At 34.7% G+C, this 16,389-nt stretch overlaps 1 protein-coding gene across 1 annotated transcript; it reads right to left on the minus strand.

The window, feature by feature from the left end:
- Positions 1-482: 482 nt before the first annotated feature.
- LOC131057403 (GDSL esterase/lipase At2g42990) lies at positions 483-2,329 on the minus strand. The gene is made up of 5 exons (XM_057991575.2): positions 2,009-2,329; positions 1,802-1,932; positions 1,436-1,669; positions 1,097-1,355; positions 483-1,008 (listed from the first exon to the last, which is right to left on the minus strand). Exons 1-5 carry the CDS (start codon positions 2,268-2,270, stop codon positions 815-817), a joined length of 1,080 nt encoding a protein of 359 aa, XP_057847558.1. The 5' UTR covers positions 2,271-2,329; the 3' UTR covers positions 483-814.
- Between the last annotated feature and the right edge of the window lie 14,060 nt (positions 2,330-16,389).

The following is a 16,389-nucleotide window of genomic DNA, read 5'->3' on the forward strand; positions in this document are numbered from 1 at the left end:
TTTCAATAAAAGGAAATCATTATTTGTAAATAAATAACTAAAAATATTTGGTTCATAATTGTAATTTCTAGTAAGTCTTTTTTCAATTCCAAAAAGTAATTGTTCAAGAGTCAACAATATAATTTTGTGAAAAGAATTTCATTAAAAGCATAATTTATTTTCACATTAATTTAATAGTATCTATAATAATATTGAATGCCATTCAAACAAAAATAAAACATTAACAAAGATGAAATTTGAACCTTGAATTAACATTTAGATAAAGACATATTATTGATTTAATTGATTTTTTTAAAATTCATAAAAACATAACAAACTTTCTATAATAATTTCTTATGAAACTATTCCTTGCAACATGAATGGATAGGAAAAATAGATAAATAACATCTTTGAAAATTATTAAAAAAAATATTATAAAATATGATTTATTCTTAAAATTTATAATTCTCTAAATAAAAGAAATTGTACCCAACAAATAAATATATATCATAAAATAATAATTATTAAATTATTTTTTAAATACTTGTACAACACCTATGTAGTATCACATAATTAAAATTCAGGATCAGAGACTGCGTATTCAGTATGCAACCCCTGAGTTGACATAATTGCGTTACCATGCGCGCCAACTAGCAGGCTTGCTGCAGATGACAGCAACATTTAAAATAACGCCAGCGCCAATCGCTATCATAGTTCTGTAATAATAGCGCTTGGATATTTTAAACTTATTTTCATAAAGCGGACGATAAATACGGTCCTACCTTACATTAATACTCATTTAAGCTAGAATCCAAAGCACAAACGCTGGTTGAAATCAGAGAAGCTTTGAAATATAGTTCTGTAGCACGAGATTGGCCGTCAATTGATAGGTTCTCTCTGTAGAATGAACGGCGTCCCAGAAAACAGACTTAGATGCATCTGAACAAGTAACTGGAGTAGCAGCGTTGCATGTAGGACCAATCTCAACTAATCCTGTGCCACAACATCCCCTGTCAGATTTCTCAAATCCTGCATACAACACCCACAGAGACTACCCATCAGAAATTTCCTTGTTAGATTAAATAATGTCCCAAACATTTTAGATTGCAATTCATACCATATTTGGATGGATTGTTTACAATGTCCAAGAAGCTGTAGTAAATGTCAATGTAGACCACTTTGATGCCGGGGATGCGAGCGTTCAGCTTATTCAAAGCTGATTTCAGTTTTGAATTATAAGAAACAGAGATTTGGTTTAGTTCCTCAATACATCCTTTCAATTCCGATTGTCCCATTATTGTTTTCTCAAGGGGCACACATCCCATAGGGGGTAACCCATAAACACCGAATTTGCGGGCACCGAGATTGTACATATCCTGCTCAAAAAAATCCCCCCACTCACTATAGGTAACGGTAAACTGTAATGACCAGTTTAAAAGGTTTTTTTAACCTGTACCTCTATGAAAGTGGTGCATGTCTGTTGCAGAAAGTCGATATACTGTGCAACGCTGAACTGATTTCTTCGGGTGGGAAGCAACAAATAATTGTCCCCAAAATCGTTAGTGCCTGTAACGCTCAAGTATATGGCTTCCCCAATTATATTCGATGCATTTTTCTCTCCCACCAGATCTGCCAAGTGAGCCTTATACTGTTTGAAGTTTCCCACTTGTTGCCAAATGGGTATCACACTCTGTAAATATTAAAGATCAAAATTTTAAGCTTCAACAAAAAAACGCTCATTCAATCTAAAGAACATTAAAAGTCTCCACCATGAAGTAATTTTCAAGAATAGTCCAGAAAACAAAATATATGAAATACTTACAGCAAGCTCTGCAGTGAGATTGTCTAATCCAGATCCAGCTGAAGCAAAGCTAACGCCTGTGAGAAGATCTTGCGTAGTGAGTTGAGGGTCTAGAAATGGTGGGAGCGTCTCCTTGAGCCCCAGCGCTTCAGCTGCATGCCAAAAAGCTTGTGAAAACACAGAATAGTAAAAAAGTTGTGGAATGAAATTAGTGAATTCCATACATACAGATGAAATCTGGTGAGAGTTTGCCGTTAGAAAAGCGGCCTGTAGGCTTGCCACCCATGAAATCTCGGCCGTATGGAGGATTGTTGGCCTTCACAGCGGTGGGTATGAAGTCATTGTTGCCTGGATCAAAAATGGAGTCACCGAATGTAAAGAGAGCCGGCACTTTGGCTTTAACAGTATTTGCTCCTTCAATGGCAATGCCTGCACAGACCAGTATACACAATGTAGGGAAAATGTACAGTCCGTCGTTTGAAGACCACATGTTTCCTAACTGACAACGTATGGCTTGGCCTGGATCACCTCACATCCATAGTAGAAAGTTTTTATAGAAGATATGGGCGGGCAACCAGCAAATATTTATTGCGATGTTTGTAAGTGATGGAAGCTTTCAGTTTCATTCAAGTTTACTAACTCAATCCATGCATACGTACAGATGAACAGCAGGAAGTTGTTGGAATATTTAGTAACTCCCCCACTTGCACATTGTTTTTTTTCCTTTTAGTTTCAATTTTTTGTTTTATTTTAAATAGGGTAATATTCGTATGATAAGTTTACAGAAGTCTTTGGATGTATCAAGATCTTATCAGTTAATAACAATTCTATACACGAATTTACCATGTTTTAACTAAACCGGTCTAGATTGCACTTCACTATACTTTATATCAATTTTATCACAAGGAAGCCTACTTTCGTTACACAAAGAGAAAAAGAAATTCTAAGAACCTTGCACCAGGCCCCACGGAGCCGTTTAGCTACAGAAATGTAAATAAAAAATTTAAATTAGATTTTTTTTGAGAGGATTTGTTATTTTGTTAAGAAATGAAAAAGAAGATATAAAGAAGAATGTCTAGTCATATGGCACATTTTTGGTTAAGTAGTGAATTCTAATTTATCCATCATTTATCATATCATGATGTATCTCCTGCTTTGTAGAGAGCTATTGGTAGTTAGGGAATGAAGATTAACGTTTCATCTATTTTACATTATTTTTGTCTCACACTATTTTAGAAAACCAAAATCTTTTAGTTTTTATTCCTACATGGGGTCATGTCATATTTGCATGTCTTAGCAAACGCACCACTATAATTTTTTCTAAGAACACACCATCCAAATACTATACTTTAATGAGTGTTCATCATTCAAATGAACTCTATTAGATCCTCTCAATCTAATTTTCAATTGAAAGTGTTTTAAACAACCTTATTCCTGAGTGTGTTCTCTTCCACTATAAGTGAAACTCTTTATTATATGTTCAATATATATTATCTGACACTAAAGAATATCTCACCTAATGTTATTGACATTAATACCACTAGTCCTCCATGTGCGCATCCAATAACCTTCATTCACTAAATGTTGGCCACAATATCCTTGCATGCTAAGGACCAAGAATTGTAAGGATATAGGCTACATATGCACAAAGATGTATCTATGCCTCAATTGAGTAAGTCCTCAACTCTCCCTGTATATGCACTAATATATGTTTATGTCTCACTAGAAGCACACTAATTGGTTAACCCTCCACTTACTCTATGTGCTACCTATTACATGTCTTACTAATGGGTACTAAAGGGCCACATCCATGCTAAATATTATGAAATAGCTTGCACAATAAAAGAATATGATATGAAATACGTTGCAAATAATTGATAATAACATGTCACTTTGAGGTGGCTACTTCTGAATCTACTAAATGATGGCAAACTTCCAATAGTTTTCAACAAGAACACAATACTCAACATGTTGATAACTAACCTCTACCTCTTATATACACCATACTTGTGCCAAGGATATTGTATACACCTAAAAATGGTTTAAAGATAATTAATTGAATAAGAAATTATTTTAATAATCTCCCTCCCCAATTTAATTGAATTCATCAATAATTTGATTAAATTCCCCCTTTCATCTACTTATTAATAAATCTAAGGATTTATTTAATAGGTTCATTTCAATAATCCCCTTTGATTAATTAATTCAAATTAATTAATTTCCCACATCAAATTCATTTCTTCTAAATCCTTTAATTAATTAAAACAAATCAGATTCATGAGTTGTTGAAATTAATTAGCTTTTTCCTATTATTTGAATTTTTAAATTCAAATTCTCCTAACCCAACCCCTTCCTAACCTAACCCATTCTATTTAACCACCATGTCCCCTTTCCTTGAACACTTTGCCCTCTCATGAGCAAAGCTTTGCGACACTTGTCACTAAGTGTTTCCTTTCATCCAACCCCTTCTCCATCCTACCACCAATTGTCCCCTTTCATCCAACCTCTTCTCAACCCACTTCCAATTTAACCATTGATATCTTCAAATCAAATCTCGACCGTTGATTCATGACACATCACCCCTAGCCTTGGAAAATCCTATAAATAGACCCCATTTTGGAGCACAAAGGATCCTGAATCCCATCTCATTTGCATTCAAGCATTGTTATTATAGGCATATGCAATCTTAGTTTATCATTTTAGCATTGTTATCGTGTTCAATTTTAGCTTAATTGCATCTTCATTCTAGCTTATTTTCTAGAATAATCATTAAATCATGTAGCTTAATCATGTTATCATTGCTAGATCATGCATCTTCATCATTTAAATCCTCCATTTAAGTGTAGTCAAGTCACTGGAGTTTGCATAACTAGATCTGAGAGCAAAATTCATACTCGCATTTACTAGGAAGCAATAGATCAATTAGCTATGGTTTTATCTTTCGTTGATTAATTTTCTAACCATTGCTTGTAATGATTTATTGAGTGTTTTGTGTTGCAGCTGCAGGTATAACAGGGACACACTTCATAGATACACAACATTTTGGCGCCCACCGTGGGGCCAAAATCATAATTTTTGGCCTCTCAAGCTTCAACAAACATCCATCTCTGTCGGGATAGAATCAGAATATCGTACGAGTTGATTTTCCAACTCATATGAACTCCTTTCTTCTCTGGGATGAAACTTCATCCTGACTTGTACTAGCTCAATCCTGTGTCATATGAGCTCCTTTTCCTTTTTGTACGAGAGCTAAATGCATGTCGTATGAAATTCTGGCTGGTAAATTCTATGTTGTACGAGCTTATTTTGATTGGTGTCTAAGATATAAATCTTTATCGTTTTAGTTGATAATCTCTGTCGTACAAAATTATGCTTATGTTCTGAGAGCATATTTGTATTTCAGGTTTTTATGCTTTCATTTGATCATTGCTAATGCTAATATTGTTCTGTTTGTGATATTTTTGGCAGCTTAACTCTTTTCTGCAGGACAATTGACGAAGATACGCTTATCAAAGACATAATTGAAATACCAATCAATGACTACTAATGGATCTATTTTGCAGGTTGCCTATGAATCCGACTAAACTTTGTGTATTCATTAAGGTTTTCTAGGCACACTTTAATTTTGCTAAAGGAAATGAACTATCATGTCTTAGGTGATTTTGATGATAGGTGAGTATGCTCTCACCTTTCTTAGGTGATCAGAAATCTAGACTCATCTTCTACTTTTGTTAGTGCAAATCTTTAGCAGGCCTACCCTCCCGAGGAGCTTAAAAAATCTTAAAGCCATTATGGCCGGTGTGAGGGGAACGACCTAAGTGGGAACGGCTAACGCCAAGTAATCCAACCCACTATAAAATAAACGTGATTTGATGAAAATCAAGTCAACAACGGTGCTCGAGAATAGCTCTCCTTCGTACCTTAGGGTATATCAAACCTTGGTTTTCAAGGCTGGGAGACCTCTTAATTGAGTTTATACCCCGATGCATCGAACGGATCCCTTACTAGTGCTGGTTAAAATAGAAGCTACCCGAGTCACCTCTGAAAGGGTGATAATCTTTGTGTAAGAGAGATAGTAACTCTCCCAAGACACTTGCCATATCGTGCCCCCATTAGCGTTTGGAGTCGGATAATACGGCATTGAGAATCCATTGGGTGAGACTCAGCGACCGTATTCTGATTAGCTATTGGGTGTCTACCTAAGTCAGCAAGCAAAGGTTTTCATTCTCAGCCAATTTCCTTAGGGTTTAGCATGCTTGGAGTCACTTATCACATCATGTGTTTTCTATGTATTCATCCCTAAATTAAAAAAAAAACAGACATCTAAATCTAAAAAACATAAGCAAAACACAAAAATTCACTAATCAAATTCGGCAAAAACAAACATATTTTCATTGCCCTGTTATCTGTCATACGAGTTAGGTGATCTTTCGTATGAGATATCTATTTTGTCGTGTGGTTCATAAAGTTTTGTTGTACGAGTCTCTACTTTTTCAAAGGAAATTTATGATTTGTCATCTGGTCATGTATCTTTTATAGTATGGTTCCTGAAGTATTGTAGTATGCGTCTTTGTTTTTATCAGTCCAAAGCTGCCACTTTGCATGACTTTTTCAGACCTCTATCATTCTGCTTGATCAGTTTGCAGTATTCATAAACATCTGTTATCTATCATTCTGTGCTTAAATTGTCTTCTTGGTTTGCTTGGTCGAGTTATCATCCATCAAAATTAGACTACACAATATAAACACCTCAAGATTTTCAAGTGCTCACCCTCAACAAGTTCAAAATCTAAACATCTCAAAGTGCATTATCACCCTGTTTGATAAACTGATCACTCAAACATAGTTTCTCATTAGGATCAATCATCCTTTATCACGAAACTGAAACATTTGGTCAGGATAATCTTGTCCCACATTGTAGGATATATGTTTCCTACTGGACTTAGTTTTATCAAATCATCATCATTGCACTCCTAAACCGAAGATCGAAAAACTTGCAAACTTTTAAACACTTGAATCATCTTTACATGTCCTATCATTCTAGCATATCTACATTGACCGTTGATCACTTATCAAAACAACTTTTAGACAATCAAACCCCTGAAATGGAAACATAAACATTTGAAATAGCTGAAAACCATATCAACATGACATACCAAAGCAAAATACAAGTAACAAGTCAACATATCAGAGCAATCAAACAAGTTCAAAATCAGAATCCAACTATGTTAAAACCTCACAACGATTCAAATACATCTCAAAAGAAAGGTGGCTCTTTTATGCAACTCTTAAAAAGATCCCTAAAGGACTTGGCTAAAGAAGATCAAAATCGTGCACCTATGTCTAGCAATGGCTCATCCCCCTATAAACAAATTGACTCTCCAAAGGCATCTATTCCTACACCTCCTTAAGCATGCAATAATCTTCCATAGCATCATCACCAAAGAATATATCCAAAGATGAAGTTCCCCAAGGGATATCCATAATTGCCATCAAACCTATTTTAGAGGATCATATTAAAAGACCATCTCGTTCATATCCAAGCATTAATTCATTGCAGCATCCCCATAACGCTCTCTTGCAAATTGAAGTTCTCATTCATAGAACGCTTGTTAAACAAGTCCTAATAGATGGGGGAGCTAGCTTGAACATTTTCTCTATGAATCTTGTCCATGCTCTAGGCTATTCAGAAGATGCAGTTGATCCCTGAAAAAAGATCACATTCAAAGCAAACAATGATGAAGAAGAGTATTCCTCTAAAGGAATTGTGATATTACCCCTCAGAGTGGGAGCTTTGCAAAAAGACATAGCATGCCAAGTTCTAGACTTGGACCTACCATACAATATACTCTTGGGGAGACCATGGATTTAGGACATACAAGCTATTACATCAACATGTCATTAGTGCTTAAAATTTCCATACAATGGACAAGAAATCACAATATTAGCAGACTCAAATCCATTGCAATGTTGTAATAATCTGAAATCAGCTCAAGAGGTCATTGTTTCACATAACAGAGAGGTAGCAGCTTCAAGTACACAATCCAAGGAATAATCATTTGCATCAATTTTGTCAAACATGGAAAAATAAATACTGCTAAGAGATCAAGGGACCAGAGAATATTTGCTATCATGGAAAAACAAACTAGACCAACTTGAAATTGAAAGGGAAGAAGTAGATGTAGAAGTTGATGTAGTTCACACGTATGCAGGACAAACGTTAGGAACTAGCCTACTTGAATCAGAATCACATTCGGTTGACATGGACTTAACCGAGGATGATCAAGATTTTCTTATACGAGGTCATTCTGACGAGAGTATCGTTCTAGACATGGAAATACATACTGAAAGCCCCGACGTCTCTATCATGACCCCTAATATCTTTGATATAATTCAACATGAGGATCCTTTATCCTTAATCCCTTCTGAACCTGTGGACTGGGAAAATGAAGGACATACCACCATTGATACCTTTCCAAATGACCAGGCCATGTCCTTATATCTTAATGAAATCAAACCTGCAACAACTATCACCAGGAATTTCAGCAATGTATCTTCAAGTCAAATGGGTGTCAAATATCCTAGTCGCAAAAGTGAACATAAAGAAAACAATATCAGTTCTAATGCTGAAAACCATTTATTGGCAACATTATATAGGAAAAAAGTGAAAAATAAAGGACTTATCTAACGGTGAAAACCTCCTCGAGGTGCCGAAAGATGGGAGATTTGACACTTTACCTGAGCACTATCAAGAAAGTTCATCCATTTTGATCAAACTAGCATAGGCAATTACCATTGGCACAACTGATCTATATCCAGTAACTTCTCTATTAGAACTAGCAAGGCAAAAATATTTGGAACCCTTCAAAAGGAGGCAAATCAATTTTACCTGGTCATATACAGACATTCTAGGGTTCGATCCATATCTTACAATACATCACCCGAATATCAGTCCAGGAGCAAGCATCAATAACAGAACACAACATGGATCAGGAGAAGGCATTCTATTCATCACACCACAAGGTCATACAATCCCAAAAGCATACAAATTAAGCTTTCCATGCACCAACGACACCACAGAGTATGAAGCTTTGGTTACAGGTATCAAAATGGCTATAGAATGGAACATAACACAACTTCAAGTCTTTGGAGACTCTCAGCTTGTCATAAATCAAATCAATCATGACTATCAAACAAAGGATGAAAAGCTAATGCCTTATAAAAAGATGGTTGAGGATATCAAGAAATACTTTTTAGAAATAACTTTCCAACTGATTCCACGAAATGACAACAAAGCAGCAGACACCATGGCTACACTAGCTTCTCTCCTTCAGACATAGGAAAATCAACAGCATTATGAATTCCTGGTGGAAGAGTTATTTTATCCTGCTCATAATAAGAAACTTTATTTTCCAATCCTCCCATTTTGCTATTGTAGTGAATACCCTATTTAAACGAGGTCTAGATGGTACTCTCTTAATATGTCTCAAACAAGAAGAATTTGAGAAGGCCTTACATGAAGTCCATAATGACATTTATGGCACTCATTCAAGTGGTCTTACCCCTTCGAAAAAAATCATATGCTTGGGCTATTGTTGGCCGACTATGGAATCAGATTCTTTTAAGATAGCTAGAACATGCAAACAATGTCAGATCCATGGGAATTTGATTCATGCACTAGCACAAGAACTTCATGATTTAGCAACATCTTGGCCTTTTTGTCAATGGGGTCTTGATCTAGTAGGAAAGTGAAATCCTTCATCATCTAATGGTCACAAATTCATCCTTGTAGCTACAGAATATTTCACAAAATGGATTGAGGCCGTACCTCTCATAAACATCGTAGGAAAACAAATTGTTGCATTTATCTTGAATTATATCATCTGTCACTATGGAATACCAATGACCATTATCACTGATAATGGGTGACCATTCAAGAATCAAGATGTACAAGAGCTATGTGAGAAGTTCAAAATCCAACACAGATTCTCCACACCCTATTATCCACAAGGAATGGACAAGCAGAAGCATCTAACAAAACTATTCTGAAAATCCTTAAAAAGACAGTAAATGATGTTGGCAAAGATTGGCATATTCAACTAAACCCTGCTCTATGGGCCTACCGTACCAGTATTCGCACACCAACAAATGTCACACCTTTCTCTCTCGTATATGGATCATAATCCATATTTCCAATAGAAGTAGAGATACCTTCTCTATGAGTATAATTAAAAGGTCTCATCCCAGATGAAGAACAACGAGTATCTAGACTACATGAGTTAGAACTGATCCATGAACGAAGACAAAATGCCTTTGATCATTTAAAGGTATATTAGCAAAGAATGTGCCAGAGCTATAATCAAAAGGTTAAACCATGAGTCTTTCAAGTTGGGGAACTAGTACTAAAAGGAAAATCCATGCAATCAGGCAGATCGAGAAAAGAAAGGAAAATTTGAACCAAACTGGTTAGGTCCATTTGTGATCACAATAGTATTTGGATTAGGAGCATATCAACTATCAACACAGGACAAAGATTAGCTTGAGGAACCCATCAATAGCATGCACCTGAGGAAATTCTATGTTTGAAAAGCAAAAAAATCAAAAACAGTGAAAAAGAAGAAAAAATAAAAAACCATGAAAAAGCAGAAAAAATAAAAAACAGTGCAAAAAAAAGAAAAAAAAAATTGAAAATCCAAAAAAAATCTAATATGAGAAAAAGTGAAATAAAAACAGATGGTGAAAACCTAGCAAACAAGCGCTATCTTTCGGCTAGCTCTTCCATCTATTAGTTCATGCATCTTCCCGCTTGCATTCATTCATTTTTCATCAGCGATGATCATCATAAAGCCTTTGTATATATGCAAACATCCCAGGTGGCTTCTTGCCATGGTTTGGATCATTGGATATATCATAACAACTTTGTTTCTAGGCTTGGGGCAAAATCCTACACCTAGTTGGGGGCAAACTCTTAACCATTTTGAGCTAAATCAAATAGGTAGAACAAATGGTTAGACAACTCTTATCAAGCGAAAACTGAGACACATCCAACATTGAACACGAGATCAAATTATCAACCATCAAACTATCACAAAGACAACCTAAACGCATGGATGATATATTTTTTGGATCACAATTTTAACATGATTGTTCAACTTTTCTATCTTGATTTTCGCTATCATGATTTCTGAGTAACTCCAGGATGACTTTGACTAGAGGAACAAGGAAGAAACATGATATTTTTCTTGTCTGCTGTCTGAAAATTAATCATTAATATGTGCAAATTTGTCTTGAGACATGATCATCGGAGTATCATTGAAGACGTTTCCAATTTGCGTATTGAAATGATTAATACTACCTGTTTTATCCAAGCAACACTCAGGTCATCTCGGTTCAATTATACCTCGATGCTTGTGCTAACTTGCTATCTCAAAATCCAGGAAAGAAGTGCTCAGGTCATTATGGTTTAATTATACCATCGATTTTTGCACTCACTTCCCACATTTCAAAATCTCATTGATGACAAAAATGCAATAATCCAGTGACTGGTCTGGTCATAGCTTTGCATTTTCATTTTAGCTTGCATTTCATTCTTGCATGGGATCCTGCATGCTCCTTTTATCCAAGATTAAATCTATCGCAGGAATCATCAAAGTGTCATCAAAAGTGTATACGCAATCAAACGAATGACTCATATCTCTTCAAATATTGTCGACCCAGCAAAAATATTATGCTATCACTCTCAACAGAGTCAACATCAACATATCCAAATCTTTCTGCGACTTGATCTCAACAAACAGTTAGTTCTTTATCTAATTAACTTTATCAAATCAATCAATCCCAATCGACTCTATCATATCTTATATAGGATGTATCCTTCCTGAAACCAGACGATCTGATTCATGTCTTATACATGATGTATCCTTCTTGAAAACAAATAATCTGATTCATGTCTTATATAGGATGTATCCTTCCTGAAACCAGACATTCTGATCATGTCTTATACAGGATGAATCCTTCCTAAAACCAGACGCTTTGATCATCTTTGTCCTATATAGGAGGTGCCATTCCTGAAACAAAACTGAATCTCAATCTTATCAATATAATCAATCAGGCTAATCAAAGAACGCGCATTTTCATCAATCAACATTGCATAAATCAAATCAAATCTATCGGGATATCAATTTTGCAATCATTCAAACAAAACTCCAAAGATCAATTATCTCAATTGATCTCTCGAGGGGGCATCATCGTATCGCAATTTATCAATCAAGAGCTGGGGCATCCTATCAAATCAATATGGGCAAATGTATACACCTAAAAATGGTCTGAAGATAATTAATTGAATAAGCAATTATTTAATTAATCTCCCTCCCTAATTTAATTGAATTCATCAATAATTTGATTAAATTCCCCCTTTCATCTACTTATTAATAAATCTAAGGATTTATTTAATAGGTTCATTTCAATAATCCACTTTGATTAATTTATTCAAATTAATTAATTTCCCTCATCAAATTCATTTCTTCTAAATCCTTTAATTAATTAAAACAAATCAAATTCATGAGGTGTTGAAATTAATTAGCTTTTTCCTATTATTTGAATTTTTAAATTCAAATTCTCCCAACCCAACCCCTTCCTAACCTAACCCATTCTATTTAACCACCATGTCCCCTTTCCTTGAACACTTTGCCCTCTCATGAGCAAAGCTTTGTGACACTTGTCACTAAGTGTTCCCTTTCATCCAACCCCTTCTCCATCCTACCACCAATTGTCCCCTTTCATCCAATCTCTTCTCAACCCACTTCCATTTTAACCATTGATATCTTCAGATCAAATCTTGACCATTGATTCATGCCACATCACCCCTAGCCTTGGAAAATCCTATAAATAGACCCCATTTTGGAGCACAAAGGATCCTGAATCCCATCTCATTTGCATTAAAGCATTGTTATTATAGGCATATGCAATCTTAGTTTATAAATTTAGCATTGTTATGATGTTCAATTTTAGCTTAATTACATCTTCATTCTAGCTTATTTTCTAGAATAATCATGAAATCATGTAGCTTAATCATGTTATCATTGCTACATCATGCATCTTCATCATTTAAATCCTCCATTTAAGTGTAGTCAAGTCATTGGAATTTGCATAACTAGATCTGAGAGCAAAATTCATACTTGCATTTACTAGGAAGCAATAGATCGATTAGCTATGGTTTTATCTTTCGTTGATTAATTTTCTAACCATTGCTTGTAATGATTTATTGAGTGTTTTGTGTTGTAGCTGCAGGTATAATAGGTACACACTTCACAAATACACGACAGATATCACCTAAGAAAAATTAGATAACAACATATAGGTCCTAGGCCAACCTAAATAACTAAATACTAATATAATAAGTGTTAAGGTAGGCACAAGTTGAACACTTGTATTCTAATACACACTATAAGGTTAGGGATATATTATCTCCCCTCTCTTTACAAAAACATTACATGCTAAATGTTTACTTTTTTTCTTTGAATTCTTCTTCTTTGTCTCTTTTCTTTCTTTCACTTATTTTGTTGCTTTTTGTTCTTCTTTGTATGCTTGCTCTTTTTCTTGTTCTTTCTCATGGTCTTGCCATTGTTATTGCTTAGATTGCCCTTATTATTTCTCTTTATCTTGCTCTTTTTCTTTCTCTCATTCTTATTATTGTTCTCCTACTTCTTGTTCTTGTTATTTTTTCTTTCTGTAGTTCTTGTTCTTTTTCATTTGCTACTTCTTGTTGTGAAGAAGTTCTAAAAATAATAATTTTTCAATAAATTACAAGTTGTGTATTTAGGTTCAAGACTAGTATCATAAGAACAAACAACATCCCTACATGTTTGATTTGAGTCGATACAATTCTAAATTTAATGAATGTATTTCTATTCTAAATCAAAATTTAATTTTACATCTAAACTCAACTCATTTATCTAAATTAATTTTCAAATTTCTTTATTACACATATTAACCATGAATATATTTTTTTAAGTGTTTTATCCTCTTCATACATATAAAATCCTAATAATTTGAATTTTTTTATTGTATATTACCAATTCTTATACAATAATTACCTTAAAACAAACCAAGAGATTAGCTTAATTTCAGTCTAGATAGATAATTTGTTGGAAACCCTGATTCTTTAATGTATCACTTATTTTTGCTCAAATTCTTCTATACATATTTGGTACAAGTCATAGCTCTATCTACCATACTTGATGTAGCTCCTTTAGCATCTTATGGATACCATCCATATATAATGATGAGAGATTCAAAGGCAGATGATTTTCTAGACTAGCTCGTTCATGTAGTAACACTTTTATTTTTGTGTGTTTTCTTACAAGTGATGTGATTCCTTATGATGTGCTTCTTGGAACATCTTTTTTTTTGTTAGGCTCTCTTTGGATGACCCTTGAGGCTTCATTGGCATAAGGATACAAATAGACCGACCCTGTTGTGACATTCCTCTATTTCTATCTTAATTCTTTTATTAATTTTATAGATATTGTGTCATAAATGTGCTTTTGTGTTATTATTTTGAGGTTCAATACAAAGAATTAAGGCTTTGGTCACTTTCATGTTGACCCAAAAATACTAATTTCATTCATCTTATGTGCTCCTCTTCTATGGGTGAACTCACAATAATGGTTCCCACTTTTGCTCGCGAACGAAATTCGTAGGGTGGGAAATTTTTTTTTGGGGGGTTTGAACAAATGGGGGGTTGTCAAGCGAACTACCCCGATGGATTTGATCAAACCCCCCATCGGATCTAGGCTCGATTGAACCCGAGATGGATTTTTGGGTTCGATCAACCCCAATAAAATATTTATTTTTCATTGGATTCACTCATTTTTTTAAGTCTATAAACGCCGAAAATGATACTTAAACTGTCATTCTTGATTTGGGTGTTTACTATGGAGAGGGGGTTAGAGAGAACCCGACATTAGTATTACGACACCATGCCCTATCAGCAACAGCCAATGCTTCTCACCTTTCAACTTTCAACCTACATTATTTCAGGTGCACAAAATAACCTTTTTTTTGTTTTATTTATTTTTTATTAAATTTATTTAAAAATTAGTAAATAATTTGTTTGTTAATTTGTTTTTCAATTAAATAATTGTATATTTATTGTTTTTTTAGCATTTTAGAAAAACGTTAACAAAAACTTAGAAAACATAGATACTAAAATTTTAAAACTTAGAAAAACGTCTGAAATTTTTTAGAAAAACATTAGCAAAATTAAAACTTAGAAAAATGTTATAAAACCTGATTTTATGTTTCAATTTAACGTTAATTTTTTTTTTAATTAAATAATTGTATATGTATTATTTTTTTCAACTTTTTAAAAACATTATGAAAAAGTTAGAAAATTAAGGTACTAAATTAAAACTTAGAAAAAAGTTAAGAAAAACATTAGCAAAATTAAAACATAGAAAAGTGTTAGAAAACTAAATATAATAAATTAAAGCGTTAGAAAAAGTAAACAATAAATTAAAACTTAGAAAAACATTATAAAACTTAGATACTAAATTTAAACAAATTAGAAAAAATAGAACCTCTATGACCCCTTTTCACATCCTATTACACACACAAGATGACCCCTTAGGACCCCTTAAGACCATATATGCCCCTGACAACACTATATGACCCCTTAGGACCATAGAGGATCACATAGTGTCCTAAGGGGTCATATATGGTCCTAAGGGGTCACACATGTACTAGAACACACGTGTGACTCCTTAGGTTCACATATGACCCCTTATAACATCCTAGTGTGTACAGTATACCCTTAAGACCCAATTTGACCACATACTGATCACATAGTGTCCTAAGGGGTCATATCTGGTCCCAAGGGGTCGCACATGCATTCTAACACATGTGTGACCCCTTGGGACCACATATGACCCCTTATTTAACATTCTAATGTGTACAACATACCCCTTAGGATCACATACTGTCCTAAGGGGTCATATGTGGTCCTAAGGGGTTAGGTATGTGTTCTAACACATGCGTGACCCCTTACAACCATATATGACCCCTTATAACATCCTAATATGTACAACATATCTCTTAGGATCCTAAGGGGTCATATGTGCTCCTAAGGGGTCACACGTGTTAGAACACATGAATGACCCCTTAGGACCACATATGACCCATTATAACATCCTAGTGTGTACAACATACCCCTTAGGATCACATAGTGTCCTAAGGGGTCATATGTGGTCCTAAGGGGTTAGGCATGTGTTCTAACACATGCGTGACCTCTTAGGACCACATATGACCCCTTATAACATCCTAGTGTGTACAACATACCCCTTAGGATCACAAAGTATCCTAAGGGGTCATATGTGGTCTTAAGGGGTTAGGCTTGTGTTCTAACACATGCATGACCCCTTACGACCATATATGACCCCTTATAACCTCCTAGTGTGTACAACATACCCCTTGGGACCACATAGTGTCCTAAGGGGTCATATGTATGTGTGACCCCTTAGGACCACATATGACCCCTTATAAGATCCTAGTGTGTACAACATACCCCTTATGATCATATAGTGTCCTAAGGGGTCATATGTGGTCCTAAG

This window comes from Cryptomeria japonica, chromosome 7, assembly GCF_030272615.1.
Source record: "Cryptomeria japonica chromosome 7, Sugi_1.0, whole genome shotgun sequence".
NCBI lineage: Eukaryota > Viridiplantae > Streptophyta > Pinopsida > Cupressales > Cupressaceae > Cryptomeria > Cryptomeria japonica.